Here is a 27,637-nt window from a genome sequence, read left to right on the forward strand (position 1 = left end):
TCCGAACAGTGTCAATGTCTCCGTTTAATCCGCAGATCCCGTACACTCGATCGGTCGGCCTACTTGAGAATTGGTTGTACTAGTGTCCTACGAGCAGTCTCGTATACCGCCGAGTCACATTTTCCTAAAATCCTCCTAGTAATATATGAATTTGTGCATTTTTATTCACTACCACAATCCTTACGTGCTCATTCAATTTCGTATCACTTTACTGTGTAGCACCTAGATATTTAATAAATTTTAAAGTTTTGTAGTGGCTGAAGCAGCACCTGTAGCAAGAAATCATCTTGTACAAATAATAAACAGCTAATCAATTGCAAACTTTACCACTGTTTCAAAAACATCCTCTTCAGCAGGAAAATATGGACACACTAAGCAAATTAACTCGCACAGGTTGTCCGTATTTTCCTTCTGGAGATGATGTTTTTATAAACACTGAAACAGCGGTAAAGGGATTTTAATAAACCTCCCAATATGCAACTGATGGGCCATTTTTAATTTCTACAAGAGTATTTAGTGTACGTGACTGTCTAACACCACACTAATAATGCTGTATTCAAACAATACAGGTCTGTTTTTCCTACTGAACTGCCTTAAAGATCACACCAGAAATTTTGTGTAAGTCATCCCCTGCACATCAGTGAACAATAAGTGTGGGAGCCACTTCTGGGTACACAATATAAAATATTTTTGCAAGTGTTTTACAATTTTATAATGGAATGTATATAATGACAACACAATACCTTATATTGTGTACCCAGTGGTGGCTCCACACTTATTGTTGCACGTATTAGGTGTTTGCTGCCCATCCCTACATTTTACAATTCTTGACACTTTTCTTATTCTGAATAAGTAGTGTGTATTAGCTCAGCTGTTTACTCCACACGCGTCATTCACTAATGTATACCTCTTCATGTCTTAATTCTGCTATCGGTTATCGTATATCTTTCCTCAAAGAATGTGATGTGTTACCGTATATTTGCTCAATGCTAGAGGTATGGATATTATTGTGAAAACATCATTTTGGAAACCCTACATATACAATAATGTTTGGTGTAAGTGAATGTTGAGTAACGAACTGCTCCTCCTTTAGGAACATGATATTGATTTTTACACATTTTATATTTTGGTGTTATGGTTACTGTAAGTGGCCACATATTCCTTCCTGTTTTGTATTTTTCCCCACTTCTTTTTTTTTTATATTGAATCAATCACACGGTTTTTAATGTATTTTGTATTATGATGATATCACGCACTGTAAGTCACAAAGTACTCGACATTCCCATTCTGGTCGATACATTTTATAATGCGGGTGACATTTGGTTAATACCCATTCATGCACTGGATATTGGTTGTTACTTTAAAAAAATTGTGTGGGTTATCTTTCCGTACAAATAGCCTGGTCTGGCTTCTGTGTGTCCAGACATAGCTTTCAGACACCGACGACTTACGACTTACGATATAAGGCAGTTGTTATACCTGGTATGCCAGCAGTTCGTGGAGAATTGTATTTCTATTACTTGTGGAATTTTGTACCTACCTCGTATATATTTTTGTTAATATGACATTTAATATAATGAAATTTGCCCAGGGATATGCCATGCACTGTATATAGTATTTCATGTCCATAATGTATCCTGTAGTTACCGATTGTTTTTATACGTGACACCAACTAAGTTTGACACTCCAACAATATATATGACGTGCCTATGGTATGTGCTATGGAGAGTCTTAAAGTTTTGGATGAATACGAATCTGTGACAACATATTACCAACTGCTGTCAGTTACCATGTGCTTGTAAGAAATTTGTAAATTTGTAATATTTTATCTTAATGTGAGATGTTTAAAGTGTTATTCATACATGGCATTGTATGCAGACGATGTTGTGCTTTTCTATGTCGGTTTTACAGCTGCCTCACAAAGACAAGTATTCGAAATTAGCTAATCGCTCAATTAAATAAAAATTGCATTACAGACTACTACGCATCATGTTTAATTTTATTAAACATCTGGAAGCTGTGGATCGCTACAAATACAAAACTTATGTATATACAAAATACCACACTGCCCTGGGGCACTCTTAACAATACCCTCACAAGACAAAGACTCGCCGTCGACGACAACGTATCGGTTACGTTACTTACGATGTTTTTGAGCCACAGTCATATCTGGGACTCTATTCCGTACACTCGTACCTTTGTTAACAGTCTACAGTGGATACTGTGTCAAACGCTTTTCAGAAATCTAGGAATATGGAAGCTGCCTGTTGCCCTTCGTTCATAGATCGCAGGATACAAACCTCTAAGTCTATAAAGAATGTAACCGCCTCATATGAAACTGCTTTGAACATCTGATTACTTTACAAATGAATTAATGGGTTGAATATTTGACATTAATTATGTGAGTGAAAAAGTTTAGAACAAATTTGAAATTATGCTTGAAGCTCACTGGAAGTCACTTCGTGCTCCTTTTGGATACGGTGTGGGTAACTTGCACTTTATTGGTAAATCTGGAGATATAAATGGTCTGCAAAATGTGTTCGAATAAGAGTCAGTAGCCATTCATCATTAGTGTTCTGGCCTGAAGCAGGTTTTCATGTTCTCCTGTCTTCTGCCATCCGCTTCAGGTCTGCATAGTATCAGTTTCTCTTTATGTTGTCTGTTACCTCGCATCCCCTCATTCTTCTCATTTCCCTTCTACAAATCGGACCTTCCAAAAGATCAGTTAGTAAGCATTCCTGTCCAAACAGATGTTCCACGCCATTCTTCTTATAACCTGCAACAGTGTTCTCCTGTGACTAACACTCTTTCATTACTCATTCTTTCCATCGAGCTTATCCTCTCCATTCTCCACATCCACATCTCAAATGCTTCTAGCCTTTTCTCATCCTCTCATCTGAGTTTCCACGTCTGTTGCGCAGAGTCCCAGACTCCACACAGAACACTTGCCGAGCGTTGTCCTCGGGCCTTTAACTAATGTGCCACACAATAAGTTAGTCTTTCTATCGAATGCCTCCTTCACTAAGCAATGCGAATTATCACCTCTCGAAGACATTGAGTCTTCACCGGTCGTACTAGCGAGATATTTAAATGTTCTTACTTGGCTAGTAGCAACTCGGGCTACCTTACTATTTGCCAGTCTTCTTTCTTTGTCGATCACCGTACATTCTGTTTTTGCTATATCAATTCACATCCCACACGACCGTCATTCAGATCTTTTAGCATTTCATTTGCACTTTGTTCTCTTTCTGCCATTAATACCGTGTCATCGGCAAGTCGTATACATTATATTCTCTTTCCATCAATAAGTACTCCTCTATTTCCATCACAGCCTTTTGCAATAATCTCTTCCAGGTATAAATCTAACAACAGAGGGGAGAGGCGACAACTTCGTCTCGACACCCCTTCCGACGATTCTTCATTCTGACATTTCGTTTTCAGTGCTTACTCTTCCTCCTTCAATGTATCCACCAGGTTGTTGCATTAAATTTTTCCAAATCAATAAAAACAACATAAACATCTCTACCTTTTTCCACATATATTTCTTCTATGATTCGTAACAGGTCAATAGCGGCTCTCTTTCCTTCTCCACTTCTAAATTCGAACTGTCCCTCCCTGATTCAGATTTACAACTTGCTGTGTAGGCTTTTATTCAGCACTCTCAGCAAAACTTGTTCTGCACAAGTAATTAGGCTGATATCATACACTCTTCACAATTTTTGGTATTTCTCCTTTTCTAAACTTGTGTCATTACTGTTAGTCAATAGTAATGAAGTAATAGATAAAAAGTCGTCTCTGATCCCAAAGTTTTACTCGGTGAACACTGAAAATGGAATAAGTGATGAACTTTCTTTCTCTCATATTTTCAGTGGAGTGAGGTCGGGTGGGGCATCGGAAGAAAAAGTTTGGTTCAGGTTACAAAACAACGTATAAGTGAGGGATCAGTGTAGCATTCGTGTCTTCCAGTAAATGGGGAAACGTGAATTACAGTGTCACTATTACCAGATGTGTCCTAATGGAAAAAAATTTGCTGTTACTTTTTCCTCAGTTGCCGAAGGACAGACACTGGTAGAAATCCGCTGGAGAACGAAGAATGTGTCTGGGGCAGCAGGTCTGTCAAAATCCAGTGTTGGGGAGTGGTGTGCAAGGTTCTGTGACAGTTGTGAACTGACATGGGAAGCTGATCGATCTGGGAGGCTGGCCCCATCCATTGCAGACAAGTGGGCTACAATCGGGCACACATCCTACAGTCCTGATCTCTTACTGTGCAATTATCACACCGTGAAGGGTCAAAGACTCCTGTCGAGGAGGATGTGCAGCAGGCACTTCCAGACTACTTAGTACTGCAGGACAGGCTGTTTTACAAAAACGGGCACCTCCAACCTAGTGCGACAATGGGACGATTGCCACAATGCTTGCAATGATTTTGCCCAGTTGGCATACTGATGATCACCCCTTATAAAAACATAACTGTATTATTTCATATTAAATTTTCCAACTGTACTTCAACATAAAAGGCGAAGTGTGCTAGGAGCACAAATAAATATAGATTACTGCAAGAAAAAGTTGTTTCAATTTATGAAATGAATTTTAATGTACTTGCTGTAGGTAATAGTCGCACAAATAAATTTACAAAACTCCTTTTCAAAATTTTATGCCAAAAGATAAAAATCATCCAAAAAGCTAACTTGAGAAAAGGAAGGTATTTTGTTTCATTTGGATTAAATTATTTTCTACAGACTCACGGCAGATGACATCAAGTCTTGCAGAACACACACACACACACACACACACACACACACAAACACACACAAACACACACAAACACACACACACACAAACACACACAAAAAATGAGAACTTTATTGTGAGTACAAGTCAACCAGCTGCAGGGCTGGAGAGTACAGGACTCCTTAGCAGACATGCTGTTCTAATTAAAGTTCTCAAGAACATAATTCTCAATACTTTTGATCGTTATTAAGACAAGTTAAAGTATCACAAAGCATAAAAATAAAATAACTAACCAGATATTTTATTCGTCATTGACTGCCACTTCTTCCATATATCAAAAGGGTACGGCCCCAGAAACCTGTCCAGGTTCAACAGATTTGATCTCACTCTTGCTTTTTCTTCATCTCCGACATCTGAAAAAGGGAGAAAAAGTAAAGGGAAAGTTACAAGAGCTGCAATGTAAGTAGGGTAGCAGGACGCAAGATGAGACACCATTTGGCTACTCCTGTTACTCTGTAGTGATGGAAAAAAAATTTAAAACAATACAAATGTTTAAGCGAAAGTAAAGATGGATTAAATGCACAGGAAGGATTTTACAAAAGCTACGACAGCAGGGAATTAGTGCAAAACAAATTTCAGTTAGTACTTTGTAGGTGAGCGTCCTCAAGGCACCCAATAAAAATCCAGATCATTAATACTTCAGAGGTAGGCTCAGGTCCGAGAAGAAACGTGATAACATCACCTAGGGCTGCGAGGGTGCAAATGCTGCACGTCGTCGGGCCGTCTCTGTGACGCCGAATCACAATGCCCACTCCAAAAGGGATTCTTTTTTATTACAGTCAAGTGCTCCTCAACATTGCCAAATTTATGTCTATAAACTTGTTCTCCAGTGTCCTATGAAGTAATGAACACGATTAATATGCTACAACAAAGACAACATTCTGGGTACCGACACAAAGTGACGAAGGGGGATTATGCCATTTTCACCGTTCTCACAACTGGCCGCACGGAGCACTGAATTATGTTGCGTTATGCTACCAGCCAACTGCTACATGGTGATGGCACAGGATGTGGTTTTTAACACTTTCACTGCTACACCCATACCTATACGTGTGACAATAGCTACACATCATGTGCTACAGCCATAATCAAGTTCTTACATTGTTAGCCCTGAGAAATACTGAGATGTGCTGCCTCTGTAGCAAAATACTGTTCTCTGTTAGGTCTGTTCATGTCACACCAGGCTTAAAAATTATATGTGCTACTGTACCGTTCACTGTCACTTTCTCAACTGGGAGTTTCCAGCACAGCTGTCGTCGCGCTGCCCACGCTCTGCCACACGCTCGTCCCAATTAAAAAAATGAGTTACTCCACACTTCACATGCAACTAGCCCCTATGTTGGACGGTAACTGTATCACAATTACGGTGTGGCGTGCGATCCTCTTGCCCGATAGTTCCAGCTCGGCCTTCCCGTCCCACAGTGTGCGGTAGCTGTTACATGGGGCATTCTACAGGGATTAACACCGATCACTGTGTTGAACGTTGCCAACCCGAGTATAGAAAATAAGAAAAACCAGCAGCGCCCGAGTACAGGCTACTAAATAAATGCTAAATCAGGTCTGAACATATGAGAATTTGGGCTCAAGCTTCGAACTGTGGGACTCTGTGATTACCGAAGCAGTGGAAATTAAACTATGTGGTAACAACTGCTGCTGACACACTGGCAATACACTTAGTACAGCTTGGAAGTACGAGGTTGACAAACAAAAAGCACAGACAAAGACTTCACACCATTTACCAGCAACAGGACCGGTTGTACTGCAAGCGATGTCATCAAATTTAATCTGTGGTCAGCGGGGGCACCACCTCAGCCCGCGTCCTTTCTGTGACGGATTCTAACTGATCAGGTGTTGCACTATGTTGTTGAAGTAGGGGCCTCACCAGTTTCACGACAGTGACACTTTGACCCCGACAACAATCACTGAAATTTGACACTGTAGGTTAACTGCGAACTTTTTATCTGAGGAATTCGACTCCGTACTTCGTAGCCACAACTCTAGCACCGACAATTGATATTAAAACGACAAGAGCAGCAGCAGCAACCTAACTGGAATTCTAATTGTGGCACAACTTAATTTTTGTTCCGCGTGAATAGAGTACAATACATAGTGAACAGTCACGCAGAGACAGGAAAAACCTAAAATCGATCAAAAAACCGTAGGTGCAACAACAACAGAGGGGTATCTGTTGAAGGGGCGAAACAAACGCAATTGCGTTGGCAGCAGCCATTTCAGTAGTTGCAGTGGGAACAGTCTGGATGACTGACTGATCTGGCCTCGTAACATCAACAAAAACGGCCTCACTCTGTACGTACAGCGAACAGATCGAAGTGAGGGGAAACTATGGCCATAATTTTTCCCGAGGGCGTGCAGCTCTACTGTACAGTTAAATGATGACCTCACTTCCTCTCGGGTAAAATATTCCAGAGATAAAATAGTTCCCTATTTGTATCTCCAGGCGGGGACTACTCGGGAGGATGTCGTAATCGGAACAAACGAAACTGATGTCCTGTGGATTGGAGTGTGTATAGTTAGATCCCTTAATCGGGCACATCGGTTAGGAAATTTAAAAAGGGAAAAGGATCAGCTGAAGTTAGATATAGTGAGAATTAGTGAAGTTCAGTGGCAGGAGGAACAGGATTTATGGTCAGGTGAATACAGGGTTATCAATACAAAATCAAATAGGGGTAATGTGAGAGTAGTTTTATTCGTAACGCTGATAAGTTACTATAAACAGCATACGCATCTGACATGCAGCCCGCATCAGACACAGTAGTACAAGTTTGTATGCCAACTAGCTCTGCAGAGTTTGCTGAAACAGACTGCAGTGAGATTTTTGAGGAAAATTTAAATGTATAGCAAAAGGAAAGGCAAATGGGCAATGGTGGTGGTGTATTTGTCACAGTAGACAAGAAATTCAAATCCAACAAGACAGAAATTAAAGATGCACGTGAGACTGTTTGGGCAAGACTCAGTATCAGGGGTGGGCAAAAAACAACAATTGGATCCTTCTATCACCCACCAGTCATCTCCGGATGTAACCGAAAACTTCAGAGAAAACCTCAGTTCACTTGTACTCCAGTTCCCCAATCGTGCCGTAATATCGTCAAAGACACTAACTGTCCAACAATTAACTGGAAAAATTACAGTTTTGTTAGTGGTAGGCACAATAAGACGTAACTCTTCGAGCTTTCCCAGTGATCGAATGACGTCTCAGGTTGTCGGGTGTTCTGTCAAATATCGGCGTTGTACTCGCACAATATTTCAGTAACGTAGCTTGTAACCTCCGTCAGATGCTACCCGATACTGTTCGAGCGGGCCTTCCCCCTGCAGCCGCGGCCGTTCACTGCCACCTTCTGGAATTTTACCGTTCCGTTTTCCGTCTGCTGCGGTTCCGGGTGTTCCCTCTGAGGTCTGTGCCCACCAGACCCGCTCCCGAGTGTTCCATTTTAGGTCTGGCGTGTTTGGAATTCTGTCCGAGGTACCGGGCGTCGCCCCCTGCGGTCCGCTCCCACTCACTGCGATCTGTCGGAGCGTTGACGTTCCTTTTTCGGTTTGTCGAAGTTCGGGTACATTATAAATCCCGGGTCGACATTAACACTCCCCACGAGTCCCCCCGATCTTGCCGGACGGACAGAAAACACACCTGATATTGTGTTTGTGCCAGTATCAGTACGATTCTCCACAAACAGAACAGGCACAGGGCCGATACACCACTTTCTTTGCTTCATCTTGCTCTGCTTCTGGAACCTGTGATGTAGTGGCTGGTTGGAGTCGCTCTCAGTTTATTTGGTCATGTATCCATTTTTGCAGAAAGTTTTAAGACGCTCTATTTCTGTCGGTAGACTCTACGAATCCGACAGGGTACACGCTCTGTGGACGAATGTTGCAAGTACTCTTCTTGTTCTGTGCAGGGTGGTGACAGCTGCTGGCCTGCAGATATGAATAAGTTTGTGCGGGCTTTCGATACACACTGTGGCCAATTGATCTGTCTGCTTTCCTTTTGACAAGTTTACCCAGAAATGGCAGCTGACGATTCTTCTGCAGTTCTACGGTGAACTTAAATATTTGGGAAGCACGAGTTAAGATGTTCGAGAAACTCACCGAGCCCGTCCTTCCCACGAGGCCAGGTCACGAACGTGTCATCTGCATACCTGAAGCAGCGTGTGGGTATGTATGTGGCTGTCTCTAGTGCCCTCTCCTCAACTTTCTGCACACACATTTTGGCAACCACAAGAGACAGTGGGCTGCCCACAGCTATACCTCCAGTTTGCTCGTAATATCGATTCCCGTACAGGAAATACGTGGATGTCAATCCTGATCAGGTCCGACAGAGTGCCATCAAATTTCTCTGTAATCAGTACTAGTGTGACTTTCAACGGGACACTAGCGAACAGCGATAAGACGTCAAAACTAACCGTGATATCTGCATCTGCGACGTGTAGTTGCTCAAGGTGTCGTAGGAAGTCCGAGTTTTGAATGTCACGAACACATTTCCCCACATACGGAGACGGCATATTTTTCGAGTACTCGGCTGTTGCACACGGAGGTGCCCCAATATTACCGACAATTGGGCATATTGGCATGCCCTCCTTAAGTATTTTAGGCAGGCCACATAGTCTACGTGACAATGGTGCTTATCGGGCCTCCCCGTTTCCTTCAGGAAAGCCTTCGTCTTCTCCTCCGCACTGTCAGCGAGCTCAGACTCAAAGTTCTGTATTCGGGGCCCCCAGAAGTTGGTGTACTTTCTCATCATAGCCCACCCGTTGCAAAATGACTATAGAGTTCCCTCTGCTGGCAGCACTACAATACTGTCGTTTTCCCGGAGCTTCTCGAGTGCAGGCCTCTCCTCAGTTGTGACGTTCGATTTTGGAAGCCCAGCGTTCGTGACAGCCCTGCAAGTATCTGGCAGATTTCCTCTGCCACATCAGCTAGAAGGATGGCTGCAACTCGCTCCACTGCACTGATAAAACCCGAAATTACCACATTTCTAGGGGTCGTTGCGAAGTTGAGTGCTCTTACGGTCGTATCGTCGAACCGTGTGCCACACAGATTCGCCACAGTCCGAGTCTCCTCCATCTACCGTGCTTTCTTACTCGTGCAGTCAGACTCTGCAGATTGGCGAGATCGTGCAGTACTTCCGGTACACTCCGCTAAAGACCAGGAGGCGTGTTCTACCCAGTCACAATCTTCCCCTGTTAAGGAGGATGCCGTATACAGATGAAGGTGTTACAGCTCTCTAGCTACATCTAACCTGTGGCACGTACCTCGCATAACCTGTGGCGTGTATCTCGAATCCTCTCTGTCACCAGTTCTGAGCCCGCTCTACATTTTATCTCGTACACTGTTCAGAAGTTGATGTGATGTTTAATTCTGGCAAATACTGGTACCACTTCTCCATCTCGACAAATCAGCAAAAAACTGAAGAGATCTTACCACCCTCCCTTTCTGCTGTCGAAGCTTCTCGCCCGGCTTCTCGATATTCTGGTACGTTTCCTCCCTGTAGGGTCTTTCAATGCAACTCTTCACGCTTTCCCGACGACATAATGACATCTCGGGTTGTCAGGTGTTCTGCCGGATATCGGCACTGTACATTCAGAACTAAACGATAACGCTCCTGCAGCTCCCACTGAGCAGGAGCGGACTGCAGGGAGGATGCCCGGTACCTCACACAGAATTACAAACGCATCATACCGAAGATGGAACGTCCAGGAGAGGGTCTGGTGGGTGAGCACACGAAACTGCAGTGGACGGAACACGGAATGACATTGTTCCGTAAGATTGCAGCGAGCAGGCACAGACCGCAGAAGGAATGCCTGCAACTGCTGGTGGAGGGGAAAGGGCACATACGTAAATACTGAACCCGATCCATTCGAGGAGCAGATTCAGGTCGCACCTGATGAAGATTACGAGCTACGTTACCAACATATCGTGAAAGTATGATGCTGATAAGCGTCGGGAAGCCTGACAACCCGAGATGTCACGATAACACGTTCTGTAAAACACTACTAAATGCCTTCTCTGAAAAATACCAATAATAGATAGTCGGGAACTCCACTTGTGATGGAAATATCTTGGCTATAACAGCAACAAATGGACCTGACCTCACTGAGAATGTCCACACCAACACTGGTACCTGTGATGACTAATAACAACCTCAGCTGCCGACAGGTGTCGTTGATATACCTCGATGTGGACAGCTGAAAATGTGTGCCCCGAGTCCCACTCGGGGCACAGATTTTGAGCTGTCCACATCGAGGTATATCAACGACACCTGTCGGCAGCTGAGATTATTAGTTAGTCATCATTTATTCCAGGGAAAAGCTGCACTGTCATCAATAGTAACTGTTCTTTCGAGAACAAGTTACTGTCTTCATATATATACTGGTACCTGTGATCGTGACGCGGTTGTGTCAACGACAGTACCAAAATACGAGGGAAACTAAAACAAGCAGAAAGATATATAAGTTCAGTAAACTGGATGAGAAAACCACAATTATCATATCTCAGTGCGGAACTTGAAACTTCCAATACAGGTCAGGAGCAAGCACAGGAACTCTGGCTGAAGCTTAGAATAGTTGACCAGACATTGGATAGATATCTACCCAGTAGAACAGTTCATGATGGGAGGGGACCTCCATGTTATACAGTCACTGTAAAGAAACGTCTACAGAAACAGAGACTACTGCACAATACTTGTAAAAGAGGGGCAGCAGCTTTTTCGGTAGTTGCAGGGGCAACAGTCTGGATGATTGACTGATCTGGCCTTGTAACATTAACCAAAATGGCCTTGATGTGCTGGCACTGCGAACGGCTGAAAGCAAGGGGAAACTACAGCCGTAATTTTTCCCGAGGGTATGCAGCTTTACTGTATGATTAAATGATGATGTCGTCCTCTTGGGTAAAATAGTCCCCCATTCGGATCTCCGGGCGGGGACTACTCAAGAGGACGTCGTTATCAGGAGAAAGAAAACTGGCGTTCTACGGATCGGAGCATGGAATGTCATATCCCTTAATCGGGCAGGTAGGTTCGAAAATTTAAAAAGGGAAATGGATAGGTTAAAGTTAGATATAGTAGGAATTAGTGAAGTTCGCTGGCAGGAGGAACAATACTTTTGGTCAGGCGAATACAGGGTTATAAATACTAAATGAGATAGGGGTAATGCAGGAGTCGGTTTAATAATGAATAACAAAATAGGAGTGCGGGTAAGCTACTACAAACAGCATAGTGAACGCATTATTGTGGCCAAGATAGACACGAAGCCCACACCTACTACAGTAGATAAATTTATATGTCAACTAGCTCTGCAGATGAAGAAGAAATTGAAGAAATGTATGATGAAATAAAAGAAATTATTCAGATAGTGAAGGGAGATGAAAATTTAATAGTCATGGGTGACTGGAATTCGGTAGTAGGAAAAGGAAGAGAAGGAAACGTAGTAGGTGAATATAGATTGGGGCTAAGAAATGAAAGAGGAAGCCGCCTGGTAGAATTTTGCACAGAGCACCACTTAATCATAGCTAACACTTGGTTCAAGAATCATAAAAGAAGGCTGTATACATGGAAGAAGCCTGGCGATACTGACAGGTTTCAGATAGATTCTATAATGGCACGACACAGATTTAGGAACCAGGATTTAAATTGTAAGACATTTCCAGGGGCAGATGTGGACTCTATGACCACAATCTATTGGTTATGACCTGTAGATTAAAACTGAAGAAACTGTATAAAGGTGGGAATTTAAGGAGATGGAGCCTGGATAAACTAAAAGAATCAGAGGTTGTACAGATTTTCAGGGAGAGCATAAGGGAGCCATTGACAGGAATGGGGGGAAAAAATACAGTAGAAGAAGAATGGGTAGCTTTGAGGGATGAAGTAGTGAGGATCAAGTAGGTAAAAAGACGAGGGCTAGTAGAAATCCTTGGGTAACAGAAGAAATATTGAATTTAATTGATGAAAGGAGAAAATATAAAAATGCAGTAAATGAAGCAGGCAAAAAGGAGTACAAACGTCTCAAAAATGAGATCGACAGGAAGTGCAAAATGGCTAAGCAGGGATGGCTAGAAGTCAAATGTAAAGATGTAGAGGCATATCTGACTACGGGTAAGATAGATACTGCCTACAGGAAAATTAAAGAGACCTTTGGAGAAAAGAAAACCACTTGTATGGATATCAAGAGCTCAGATGGAAACCCAGTTCTAAGCAAAGAAGGGAAAGCAGAAAGGTGGAAGGAGTATATGGAGGGTCTATACAAGGGCAATGTACTTGAGGACAATATTATGGAAATGGAAAGGATGTAGATGAAGGTGAAATGGGAGATATGATACTGCGTGAAGAGTTTGACAGAGCACTGAAAGACATGAGTCGAAACAAGGTCCCGGGAGTAGACAACCTTCCATTAGAGCTACTGACGGCCCTGGGAGAGCCACTCTTGAGCCAGTCTGGTGAGCAAGATGTATGAGACAGGCGAAATACCCTCAGACTTCAAGAAGAATATAACAATTCCAATTAATTTGCATAAAGCTTAAGCCGAGGTCCAAATTTAATTACAAATGACAGAAATTTAGGTAGAGATACATATGTTGTTAAGCTGAATACAAAATGTGTACATATAACTTGGAATCATATTACAAATACACTAGAAACGATATTTAAGAAAATTACAGAAATATAAGAAACAGAATTTGGCAACAAGTAAAGCCTCCAAGATATGTAAAATCATGGAATCGATGACAGATTTATATCGCATTTATCTGGTCATAATGTTACTGGCAGTTACACAAAACTGCTTCAGAGTTTAATTCACAAAGTTTGTAAAATAAGCAGCATAAGCAGGACTACATTCATTCTCACGACATCACATTCGTCAGACCCTCAAAATTATAACCAAATTGATGCAATCTAGACATCGATCTACATTATACGTCCATCTATCACAACACCCTTTATTCCGCTGCCTGCATTGCTTGGTAGAGGCCATACCACTCACTGCCACTATGCAAAACTTACAACTCTCCTCTGGCCCATTCGACACAGAAATGCCACGGTGCGGACAAGTGGCAGTGGCGAGTCAGCATCACGGCATGGACGGGACGTGAGCAATTTACAATCCAGTCGCACTACAAGTGGATCAGGATATGTCGTCTACATTACACAAAGATACTGACCAGTCAATATTTGTAACTCGTATATGCGGGGCAGTGAAAAGATACTAGCTACATCCATTACTGCTGAAAAAGGGGGAGTGGAAATTCCTCATTACAGGGCATAGTTTCCTACCATGTGATCAAAATTTTTCTCTTACACAGAGGAACAAAATATCCTTTCACGCAGAAAGCTGGATTCCAGTCACTGCCAATGCAAGGACAAAAAATACTTTCTATGTTAGATGGGAACCAGAGGTTTTTAGGGAGATTAGGCTCATTCAAAATGACCGAGTATATCTGGCTACACATTTCATCTGATAACTGTACCTATACTAAGTGGAAGAAAAAGTCATAACATCCAGCAACTGTGGATTTGTCAAAGCACTGCAAAGAAGCCAAGAGTTGCTGGAAAAATTAAATATATAAATAAGATCTGCGGCTAGATGACATTGTAGTTTTCCACATCTTGTGTGAGAAAAGTATGTCAGTTGAAAAGGCCAAGAAGAAAGCCTTACTTGACACGAGACAGTATATCTCAGCTGAAAAAAACAATTTCTATGGCAAGGCCGAAGTGAATAATGGATTTGTACGTCTAGTCTATCTAGAAAAACTCCTTGAATGAGGACAGAAAATGTAATGTTGAATGTACACGTTCAGTGTAGTTCCAACAGAAATAATGTTAAAATTTTCAGTACATTCTGTTACTGCTTGTGCATATTTGTATTGCAGCAAACTTCATGTGCTTTGACCTGAGATGTTTTATTTTCTCACAATAAGTTTTTTATTTCTGCAATAAGTAACACAGAAAAATCAGTGTGTTCCAGGAGCACAACATTATTCATCCAGGGACATAAAAAAAATAGCGCTATTCTTCAAAGATGACACTGTGCAATAACCGGTACAAAATTGTGAAAAATAGCATTTTACCTCGTATACACTGTCTGCATCAAGAAAGTCGAAGTATGTATGCATGAAATAGGTAAGCACAAAACATCAAGAACACAGAATACTGTAGCTGTATTAATAGCAAAATCCCATATCTCATTCACCTCTCGCTCGAGTGCATGCCAGATTTTCAGTACTATGTGAACGAAAATAGCTACTGAATGTTTCATAAATGAAAGTGTTGGTGTGGATAAGAAAAACTTACATATAAAGTACATAGCTCACTCTGCCACTGGTTATTATCTACCGCTAGCTTTAAAATTAAAATAACTCTGAATGCAATATTAACTTAAAATATGATAATCACTGACTTCATACGCTGCATACAAAAGAGAAACACAATCCACAAACACATATAGCACACGGCCACAATTTCGAGTGCTGCACTTCTTGCTGAATATTGTCACAAAATCAAACGAGGAAGTCTGCACAGTGAAGAACATGCATGAATCCGGAAACAGTCGTTTTCTGTTTTTTACACAAGGAATTGACATTTACAAACAAACTATCTACAGACCAGGATTCAGCTTTGGTTCATGTACAAAAAGCAATTTTTTTTTAAGCACATCTGATGACTCCAAATTTATGAAAACAGCAGCACACCTCCGGGATGTTTCCCCCACGCATCTCTTCAGTGCACAACTCGTGGCAACAAACGGACACGGCACAGACCACTTAACAATGTATCCCCACTACTTAATCTCTGTGTGAATTGCTTCATTTGTTAACACGGCACGTCCCCGCCCAACGATGCCAATTCTGTGTGTACTGGACCTTACAATGAAGTGGTGCATTTATTGAACGACCACCTGCAACTGCCTCTCGGGCACGGGGAAAATGTTGTGCATTGCCGTGAGTCTGCAACAAACTGATCCGAGGTGACTATCGTGAAGGCACGCAATTTACGGCCCACTCACCCAGCTCCACAAAAGTATACACCTTATAATCACCTGCAGCTGCGAAAAGGGTTTAAACGAGTTTCATTACAGAGTACTACTACCCAACCTCAGTCCTGCTCGCTCGTACAACTTCTGAGAGGAATCTGACGTCACCTGGAGTCCACACGTTGTCCGAAGGTGCAGTGCCTTCACTTAACGCCTGTCCTCGACAGTCGGCACAATTCAAACAACAAAGGATGATTATTCTCCTAGGGATCTTGCACAATATGTAGCTCTTATGGACAGAAGTTTACAGCTGACATGTAGCAAACACAGTTTCCCTTTCCGGGATTACGGAAGTGTCCGATTCCACCCGCCAGCTTTGACGCAGGACGTCCTCAGTATGGCGGAAATGGCTATTCTATGCGTCTCCAATATGGCGCCTATGATGTCACTACATACAAACGGCAACAAACACGAAAATACGTATAAATAAGACAATAACATCTTCCCCCTAAAATACAATCAAATTAACAAGTCAACAGCGGGAAATTAAGGTTTGTTGGGAGGGGACAAGCTACATATAACAGTAGAAGAAAAACACACCACTATCCCAAAACACACAAAGAAACGAAAAAATAATAATTACAAAATCTATAGGAATCTGACACTTCCCTTGACCTATATAGGTCAAACGCTGCTGACGATAGCAAACACCAACGCCTACAGCAAAAACTACGGAAATTGTAATCAGACATTTCCCTCGACCACTGCTGACGATGCCAAAACACCAATACCTACACATAAAACTACAAAAATTTGAAGTTGTATAAACGAAATGTCAGCACTGAGTGTAGAGAGAATTATTCACATTACGAGATCGATTTTATCGCCATTACTTATGGTAATTTTTATCCGTTGGTTGGTTATTTTTCTAGAAAACATAATGAATGTTTTCCAGTGATGTTAATTTAACTGCACTTCACTTCACACACTTCGCCACAGATAACACGATCCACAGGCTTTACACAACGTAAACAAACCAAGGAATATAGCCATAATTATGTCAGACACTCAATGCTCAGATATTGTAAAAAACGGGCCCTCACAAGTTCAATAATATTATCAAAATATGAATATATTGACTGTCTAAGGGCACGTATTGTCAATATTAGAAATATTGACTAGAAGTACTGATGGACCTCAAAATATTCTCAGTATTGTCAATATATAATGACCATGTCGAAGGTTTGGCAATATTCTCCATTCATATGTTGACAGAGATTCTGGAACCAACCACGCAGAGTTAATGTGCACTGCAATACGCCGTCATGTATATCGTACCTCAGATTCAATTTTTAAGGAGCCTTTTAACTTAAATAATTTTAACTCTTAACTCGTGAGGTGACTTTCCTGAATAGAAGCATTCCCCCAAAAATAGCCTTGGAGAGCGAGTTCGAAAATTTTCGCGCGGTCTGAGTGAACATACCTCTTGAGTTATGGGTTAATAGACCTGCGCACATATGAACATATTATATACGGCTTTAACATTAATGGAGGATTCCCTATGCACTGCTTACTTCATGAATTTGAAAATATAGTCTACACTGGAGTATTACATAGCAGTTTGGAAAAACGCTCCCATTTCAAAAAAATCGTCATATCTGCAATAACTGGTACGAGATCTGCGAAAATTATCACACAACATAAAAAGACTTGTTTTACGTTAATTGTCTGAACAGGTCCTTGCCAGATACATAATTGCTTCACAAGTTTCACTGAATTTTACTAATTGTGCTGGCCAAAATCAGGGAACTAAACTTCCAAGCCTGTCGCCGGAAGTTATTCCTAATATATTGTTGACTGCGACTGCCTCTCTAACGTATTTTGATTCTGTTTTGTATCGTATCAACGCTAATAACTTGACGCATATGCATGGCTCTTCGGAAAATAATTTATGAAATCTTTGGGGTCCGTGACCAGCCTCTCCTTTTCTTTTAACCATTCTCGAACCCATTTTGTCTTTCTCGTTGTTTTCTGTTGCTTGCAAGGTATGGCTAATATAAACGCAGCACACGCGTTCTTTTGGGTGTTCGACATCATAACCCTTTCGTGCGCGTTTTTTTTTTTTTTTTGTGATTTGGGGCCACAAACTATGGTGGTACATGTATCGCCATGGCAGCTTTGTGAGATATTAAACCTGGTGGTTTTTTGTATGTTTTGCCACTACAAGTAAAAAAATAATGATCAATGTTTTCTATTTTTATTTTATGTTTTTTTTACATTACTTAAAAAAATTGTTACCGATATTAAAGTTGCCAACCATATTGTGAAAACAATCCTTAAAGCTCACGGAAGAAAGGTGTGAGCTGATACATATCACAAAGTGTATATTGCGAAAGCAATGTGTTCCGACAAAAACAGTGATCCCCCGACATGAAGAAACTGTTTGCTGTAACAATTTTCATACACCTGATGGAGCGTACTACTAAATGATTTCAGGCGCCCACACAGATGTAAAACGTATTTCCAAAAGCTTCGGATACCCTTACGTTGGTGGTAAGTATGCTTCCCAAGGTCCACAAATGGCAGATTCATTTTGTGGTACGTATACTTCCCAAGCCCCTTCCAGAAACAACAATGGTAATAACGATCCTTTCCAATAACCATTAAAACACCTGTGTTGGGTGGGATATATACTTCCCGCAGTCCTGAAGGCTAAATTTTAGAACAAACAGAAGCTACAGCTGGATCAGAGGACTCCCAGTAGATGCCGGGAGCGTACAGAAGTGTTAACACACATTTCTTTAAAGCTGCAAAGAAATACGTTTAGTGGAAAGTATAACCCCCACGGACCGCAAAAAGGTTAACCTTGTAAAATCGAGCTGTCAACTGACAAATGTTTGTTAATGTTATTGACGGCGTGAGATAGCTTCAATATAACGAAGGGTTGACAAGCTAGAATTGTCAGTAAATATTGAACATGTGCAGGAAGGCTCTCTAACACACACTGGCGACTATAAGTGTGTATATATAAACTGTTCTGTTGCAAAAATAACATGTGATTAAACGGCAAAACTGACATGCTGTTTACAAAAACTTGTTACACCTTGAGGTTGGAAGATATTACATCTACAGCATGAGCACTGAAATATTGTTTGGCCTTTCACTTTTCTTTTGTTTAACCAACATTGATCAATACTTATGAAATAAACAATAGACATCATAGCATTACTTTTTAAATAATGAAATGTTAAGCAAGGTGGTGTGTGTGCCCAGTAGAAAGGGGGGGGGGGGGGGGGGAAGAGTGTGTGTTGAGTAGGTGTGCCAGTGAGTGTGAGTGAGTGAGAGAGAGTGTGTGTGTGTGTGTGTGTGTGTGTGTGTGTGTGTGTGTGTGTGTGTGTGTGAGGGGAGGGGATTATTTGCTAGTCTGCTCATTTAAGATGATGTGGGGTGATTTATTGTTCTTGCTGTTATGGTCTTCAGTCCAGAGACTGGTTTGATGCAGCTCTCCATGCTACTCTATCCAGTGCAAGCCTCTTTATCTCTGAATAACTACTGCAACCTACATCCTTCTGAATCTGCTTAGTGTATTCATCCCTTGGTCTCCCTCTACGATTTTTACCCTCCACGCTTCCCTCCAAAACTAAATTTGTGATCCCTTGATGCCTCAGAATATGTCCTACCAACTGATCCCTTCTTTTTGTCAGGTTGTGCCACAAATTCCCCTTTTCCCAAATTCTATTCAGTACCTCGTCATTAATTAAGTGTTCTACCCATCAAATCTTCTGCATTCTTCTGTAGCACCACAATTCAATTTTTTTTTTTTTTTGTGGAGGTTTTAGGGCGCAAAACATCTAAGGTCATAAGCGCCCAGTATAGAACCATAAAATGCTGGGACTGCGAGGGTAGAAAACCGTTGCGAAGGTCCAACACAGAAAGGAAGGATTAAAAAAAACGAAAACGTCAAAACGTTACGGAAGAGTATCTAAAAGACGCCGACAAGGCACCAGGGTCACCAGGTAGAACTCAAATCTCTTTTGTCCCATTACTGCTTTTTAAAGAACTTAAAATGCGAGCCACAGCTCGCATGTCATCCGCTAAAATGTCCGACAAAGCGGGCGGCAGCACGACCCTGAGACGAAAGTGGCTAAAATAGGGGCAGAAGATCAGAAAATGTCTGACTGTTAACGGCTCGCTGGCTACAGAAAGGTCAGCTGGGTGCAGGGTCGCCACTCAACAAGTGTCGGTGACTAAAGCGGCAGCGCCCTATTCGCGACCGAGCTAACATGACTTCCTCACGGCGGGACGGCCGGGAGGAAGTCGACCAGGCTGTTGGGAGAGGTTGGGCTTCTCCGAGTTTGTTCCCACGAAGGGAGCACCAATGGTCATGCCAAAGTGACGTGATACGCCAATAGAGGTCAAAACGAAGACAAACCTGTGTCTGGAGCCAAGGTGCTGAAGGGCTCTCCCTCATTCGGAAAGTGGCAGGAAGCGTGAACTGCAGCTGCTGAAGCAGGTGACGAAAGCGGACGCCGGGAGGCCGCAGAGAAGAAACGTACATCTCGTATCGGCAGTCAAGAATGTCATCAAATAAAAAGGGTCAAAGGTTGGATGGCCTGGCGTAGAAAAAAGCCGAAACGCGTACCCACTGATTAGTGTGTCGCCTCAGTATGACGGCGGTAGTTCACCGTCTTCTGCGCAGGGACTCTCAACTGGGCTAGTACGGAAGGCACCAGTGGCGAGAGCCCGCATGTCGTGGTCGTGTGGTAGCGTACTCGCTTCCCACGCCCGGGTCCGATTCCCGGCGGGGGTCAGGGATTTTCTCTGCCTCGTGATGGCTTGGTGTTGTGTGATGTCCTTAGGTTAGTTAGGTTTAAGTAGTTCTAAGTTATAGGGGACTGATGACCATAGATGTTAAGTCCCATAGTGCTCAGAGCCATTTGAACCAGTGGCGAGACGGATCCACAAAGGGCGGATTGCATTTAGACGGCGTAAATAGGCGTCCGTGCTGAGGAGTAGACAATGCATTCATAATCCAACTTGGAGCGGACAAAAGGTCGATAGAGGCGGAGGAGGACAGTCGGTCAGCGCCCCAAGAGGAACCACTCGATACACGAGAACCATTTGTGACACTCCACGAATATAGTCGGTCCAAACAATGCCGAAGATAGCGTTGCAGGAGACACGTCCGCTGGGAGCTGCAACAAATAGCAAAGTCGTCAACAAAAAGAGAGCTGGCAATGCCAACTGGAAGGCAATCGATAATTGGGTCGATGGCTATGGCGAAGAGAACGACACTCAGTACAGAGCCCTGAGGCACCCCGTTCTCCTGTGAGAAGGTGTGGGATAAGGAGGAATCCCCACGTACCCGAGAAACTCGGTCGTCACAAATTCCCAGATGAAAGTGGGAAGACGACCGCGAAGGCCCCGTGTGTGCATAGTACGTAGAATGCCTATCCACCAACAGAAAACGGCCACTGTTTGTCGCTTCTGCACAAAATTATTCGTGATTTACGTCGACAGGGTGACGAGATGATCAACCGCTGAGCGCCACTTTCGGAACCCAAGCTGAACATTAGTGAGGAGACGGTGTGACTCCAGCCGCCACATTAATCGACCATTGATCATGCTTTCCATCACCTTACAAACGCTGCTGGTAAGGCAAATTGGACGATAGCTGGAAGGAAGAGATTTTCTTTACCAGGCTCAGGTAGGGGAACAATAGCAGTTTCACACCAAAGAGTGGGAAATACACCGAATACGCTTGTAGGTATCGAAGAGAAAGCGTTTTCCCGCAGGATGAAGATTCTGCAGCACGAGGACGTGGATTGTATCGGGCCCAGGAGCAGAAGACCTGGATGAGGAGAGAGCACACTCGGTTCAAAGAGAGAAAAGAGACTGAACGAGCCTCCTCCGCCTGTTTCCGAGGAAGGAAGGCAGGATGGTAGTGGGTGGAGCACGAAACCTCCGCCCAGAGCGCTGGAAACATCGACAGGCTCGACAATGACGCCGGAAAGCCGGCGCAGGCCACCCCAAACGAGAGAGGACGCGGTTCGCCAAAGACTGACGAGGAGGAATACAGCCTCCAGTCAGCAAGAGAAAATGTCCAATGAGTGGGCTGCTGTGGCGGGGCGAGATACACAACAGAGGTGGTCATTTGCGTAAGTATAGGAAAGAGCACACCACTCGAGACGTCGAGCGAGCTGGGCAGAGCAGATCGAGAGGTCTAAGTGCACGGAATCAGAGTGAAACGTGGCTTCGCGGGTGTTAAGGCACACAAGATGATTAAGATCATCCGCCAAAAGAGAACCTCTCGGGCAGGCGACAGGCCTGGGCATTGGTGTCACCGAGGAGCAGAAAGGGTGGAGGAAGCTGAGCAACAAGCTGCATCAGGTCCGCCCTAGTGACAGCAGAAGACGAAGTGATATAAATGGTGCAGAGGGAAAAGGTAAATTCAGGAAGGAAAACTTGGGCAGAATCTGCTTGCAGGTGGGTGTGCAAGGGGATAGGACGATGAGAAACATCATCTCGTAGAAGCAGCACGACCCCACCACGAGCAGGAATGCCCACTGTAAGGGGATGGTCCATCCGCAGCGAAGTAAAGTGGGAAAGAGCAAATTACGTAACGTAAACATGTTAAACGGACGCCAATTCCTACCCAGCAACTGTTAACGAACTACGAGAGATGTTAAATATTGCTTCTTCACAAGTAAATAACTTGAAATGCTGTGAGGTAAAGCTATGTGTTGGACGGGGATTCGAACCCAGAACCTAATCGTATTGTTATCGAAGCACAATCAACTGTGACATATCGGATTTTGACTGGGAATCGAACCCCATACATACCGTTGTTGACTACACACAAAGAGACGTCAGCTGCCGAATTTCCGAATTTTTCTCCACCAGCAGCTCGGACTACATCGTTGAACTTGCAGTGATCTCGCAAATAGTTCTGTATCTCATTGGGAGTCAAAAATGTCAGATATCGTTAGTGTTGACAACGAATGAAAATACGCTAAAAATCAAAATTATTATTATCAACCAGCAGATAAGTGTTCTCATGCTAGAGCTTGATAATACATAATGAAAACTTAAGTGCTGGGCCAGGATTCAAACCCATTCACGCGCAATATGTGGAGATGTTGAGGAATCTGCAGTTTTGAACAAACAACAAATTGTAGTCAAGCTGTACTGTCATGAAGGGTTCAAATTCCACGTTAAGGGCGGTCTGAGTTGCATTCCCAGTTCAGAACCACTTTTATCGACATGCAGAAGTTCAAATAAAAGATGGAATAAGTGTCCTGTGTCCCTACATGGCGTTTGTTTTGTCACTAGAAATAAATAACTAGTGCAAGATACTGGTGCTAGAGTTTCTACATGTCGCCACTCCTGACTTTATTGTGGTTCAACGTGATGTCTAGGTAGAGAAGGAATATCATGTTTAATGTGAATTTCAGACCTCAACGCCATTACACCTTCTTCACTTGCCGTAGCCAGAAGAGAACAGAATTTCTCTCTCCCTATCAAAAACCACCGGCAGCAGTTGGACTTGAACCCAGACCATAAGTATATGAACCTATCTTGAATCAAACAGACCACCAAATCCTCTTCTCTGTGACTCATATAACACCGTTGCGCCACACTGGATGAGAATTCTGACACACAGGCTCCCTGTAGTGGTTTGCAGCATGTTCAGTACATTCATTTACTTAGTTGACCGTATCGCCATGAACTAGCTGCTTCGGCTACCCAGTCTTTACATTCGACTCTGTTTAGTAATTGCCGAAATAAAAATCACGTAACTGCCACATACACAGAACTGCCAACAGTGTAGGATGCAGAAATTTAAATAGGAAGTGTTCCTTTCCACTTGAGCTACTCTATTGCGCTATCTGTTTGTTGAAAACATCGTGCAGTGCAAAATAAATGCTGTAACTGTCTGTCTCTCAGATGTCTAGATTCGGCCGTATGCGGTATCTCAAAGCACTTTGGAATGCGGAACTACTGGAGGAATTGTTGGTGACTTCTGGAGCTTCTGTAGCTACGTGTCAGCTAGAAGCAGAACGGTAAGCGTCGCGCACTGTAGATAAGACGTCGCGAGTTCATTCACTGCTACAATTTTAAAACACAATTCTGCTGTCTGCTGAAGTTATCTATCTAATGGAACTTTGGACATAATTCCCTTCACTTCTCAACCCATAATAGTTGCATGTGGAAAAAATGCTAACTTCTGTGACATTTTGTTCTTTTCAAGTTTAATAGGCGACTAGGCAGCACATGCATCTCGAAACTTTTGTATTTTTTATGGGGAGAGCACACCATGCCAAAATACGTCAGAAAAGTATTTTCTACATTAGCTGTCGTATGTATGGTAGTAGCAGTATATTCTTCTTCAAACCTTGTTTGACAGCTTTGACTCAGAACAATAAACTGCATGTGCATTGTCAGACTGTTATAGATAACATCAGAGAATTCGCATATTTCGTTGATGATTAACTTCTCTCTCATGTTTACTATTGTTTTAACAACACTAAATGAAACCTTACGAAGATTGTGCACTGTATTATAAGAAATGAAATTAAACTACCCACAATAAGCTAATGACAAAAGTCTGTTTTAATAAAACTGAGTATCTGTATACAAGCGTGCCTTTATCGGCATGAATTAGTAAAATACTACTCACTTAGCTTTCGATTGGGTCTGTGTTTAATTGGTATGCAGTGTGGTACTCAAGAGGTATGCAAATGTGGCATTTCATAAATAAAGTTGTGAATTCCTAGAAACCCAAAATTTGCTTGTCGGCAGTGGAAAGAGGCGTTACCTGTTGCGGCATTGTAAGTTTTTCACCATTGCACTATGAGCCGAAAGTATTTTCTTGCGATTTTGTTATCGATGTTTGATACTGACTCCTTGTAGCTCTTTCGCAGAAGGTATAAAAACATTACAATCAGCGAGACTGGAACAGCAAACCAAAACAGATGCTTTTTCACACGTCAGCAGGTTACCGCATAGCTAGCGAAGAGGTGTGTGTCTTGGCTTCTTCTTACGAGGCCAATAGTGGCTAGATCTCATAAACCGCTTTTTGGAGGACGAGGTTAGTTGCGATTTCCATGTGCAGCGACTTTACTGGGCTGAAAACTTTGCCTTGTTGCCAAATCTCAGTTACAGTGCCGGCAGGAAGAAGACGAAAAGGTGTGTTCCTACAGCGGGCTGGGAAGTGACCACAGCTGGCGTCTCAAAGACGCGACTGCCACGGCGTGGAATATGTAATGCGTCTGATTCTGTAACTAGGTTTAGGCGGTGGAGCGTAGTTACTAATAATACTCAGAACTGACTGCAAACTAAGCATCATAAATCAGTAACTCTCATAGTTGCTTTTATATTTCTTTCGTAAGTGTACTCAAAACTAAGAAACTCATTCACGGACGTTTTCGTGCCTGGCCGATATTCGAGCACAACAAGCAAATTAAAAAAAAAAAAAAATGAAAAAAAAAGTTTGTGTGTGTGTGTGTGTGAGAGTGAGAGAGAGAGAGAGAGAGAGAGAGAGAGAGAGAGAGCGAGGGGGGGGGGGGGGGGGGGAGAGAGAGAGAAATGTAAAAAAGAACGAGATGTTGACAGCAAAACATTGATGTAAAGAAATTGAATTATGGTATGTAAAGAAATCTTTCATTCGAACCGCACACCTACCGTCCTTTATCATCCATGAATATAGCTTAAGTATCGATTGCTTACTCACCAACAGTAAGATGTGTGCCTATTTGACCAGATATAACGACACCTATTGCGACTGTTGGCAACACATGAAGAGACATTAAAAGTTCACGTTAATTTTCACTAGCAGGCCGGTGTGCACGTGATAGGGCTTGAACTGAAATTATGAATATTTTTGTACTGGATCAGGATTTGGACCCACATACTTACCTTTGGAGGAGACCTTGAGAAGATTGCAGTCCTGGGAAAAGGAGCAAAATGATTGAACTATACTGTTCCGAGAGATTCAGATCCTCTAAAGAGGAGATACAAATTTGAATCAGTCCAGCACCAAATTTTGCAAGGTCTCTAGTTCAATCAAGTACAAGTAAAATAAGAGCCCTGTTCCTTTAAGTGGCTTTTGGTGCATCAAATAAAATAAAACTTTCTAATGTAAGTAAGTTTACTGGCGACAGTATTTCTGTTTACTATGACTTCCGCCTATGTCATTTCCCAATATAAACCAGCTCTGCCCAGTTCGTAATGAAGGAACATGATGTTTAATGCGGGTTCTGGATTATAAAGTCTTTCTCTTGAGGTTACCAGAGGTAAATTAAATCTGTTTGTGCCTCTTAAAAGTAAATGTTTCAACTAGACCCTTGTGGCCACATTTCCGAGTCCCAGGAGCATGCTGTAACGGATGATGTGCTTAGCTTACAAAACTAGCCACGGTGGAGAAAATGCAGGTCTATTAAAGGGTTAAGTAGAAGCAAGCTTCTGACACGGAGATTATGCTATTCTCATGCCAGCAGGGTGTAAAGACTCTTCTAGGCATCATAGCCTCGATGTGAAGCCATTCTGAAATTTTCACCACCATTATTATTGTCATTTTCTTCATACCGCTGCTGGAACGCACGTGCTTGAAGATCATTTAATGCCTTTTGGTCATTATAGAAATAGTTGCCCAAGAGTAGGTTCTTTCCCTGTCTACGGAATTCTTTTCATGTTAATATCAAACATCAGCAATTACTCGTACGTTACATTAAAACTAAAGTAACTGATGAAGACGTTACTCGATAACAAAAATGTGCTGCCATTCTTCATTTACTTGCGCCTAGAAAAACTTCTATCGAATACTGCCAAACCAAAAGCCAAGGGATCTTACTGCCTTCCGATATAAGTCGCTCTCAGTTCTTCCATATGATTTGGTCGACGTGACCTGTATCAATTTGTGTATGACAGAGAATGTTTTAGAAAATCAATTGTTTTCCTTTGCAATAAACAGAAAGATTTTCATTCTAAGCTATCCAAGTTCAAAATTTTCGCAATATTAGTTCAAATTTAATATTTGCTCTTATAATGTAGGATAGTATTTCACAGTTTTACTCTTAGTCGCTGACCACAAATTCTAGCTCACAGTGACACCAGTTTAAGTAACCTAATGTAGCGAAGACTGTTTGCCAGTGCTCTTTCTCACCGGAAAATACGCAATTCACTCATTGGACTCCCTAAGTACTGCAACAGTAATTTCTGTGTGTATGCAATGCATACGGATTGTAGAATGTAGTGGTGCTCTCTCTTCCACTTCTGTATACAAAATACCTGACCCAAACGGGGGCCGAGCAGTTCTAAGCGCTTCAGTCTGGTAACGCGCAACCGCTACGGTCGCACGTTCGAATCCTGCCTCGGGCGTGGATGTGTGTGATGTCCTTAAGTTAATTAGGTTTAAGTAGTTCTAAGTTCTAGGGGACTGATGACCTCAGATGTTAAGTCCCATAGTGATCTGGGCCATTTGAACCATTTTGAACCTAAACGGGCCCTTTATCATTACAGGCCCTGGGCAGTGCAACATCATACTGACAACAGTAATGTGCTTATGCTGACAACCTCACTGTTCGTTTTACCTGATTTTGGAATCGTTTAAATAAAATTACGGCCGGTAAACGATTCACAAACCACGATTTAGTGCCATTAAGATGATTTCTTGAAACATCGTTGTAGCTGAAGGAATTTAGTTTCTTCTTAAATCGTCTTATGCAGCAACGTTCACAGATATCTCAAATAGGGAAAGCTCTTTATCCAGGTACGAAGGTTGTAAAACAAACTTCCCACAGCTTGTGTCAGGTTGATCTTTTCATCTGACAGCACTGTGTAGGTATTTTGTCTAAGAGGTATCACAAGTA

General features: G+C 42.4%; 1 protein-coding gene across 2 annotated transcripts in view; it reads right to left on the reverse strand.

The window, feature by feature from the left end:
- Positions 1–27,637, reverse strand: part of LOC126293512 (protein AAR2 homolog) — a 126,796-nt gene that overhangs the window by 28,103 nt on the left and 71,056 nt on the right. Inside the window, exon 3 of one of the 2 annotated variants that reach the window (XM_049986762.1) lies at positions 5,025–5,144. The exons of the other annotated variant lie outside the window; for it this stretch is intronic. Within the exon in view, the coding sequence (XP_049842719.1) occupies positions 5,025–5,144 (120 nt within the window). The remainder of the gene's footprint in view (positions 1–5,024; positions 5,145–27,637) is intronic. 2 annotated transcript variants of the gene reach the window in all.

Source organism: Schistocerca gregaria, chromosome 10 (assembly GCF_023897955.1).
Source record: "Schistocerca gregaria isolate iqSchGreg1 chromosome 10, iqSchGreg1.2, whole genome shotgun sequence".
Taxonomy (NCBI): Eukaryota; Metazoa; Arthropoda; class Insecta; order Orthoptera; family Acrididae; genus Schistocerca; species Schistocerca gregaria.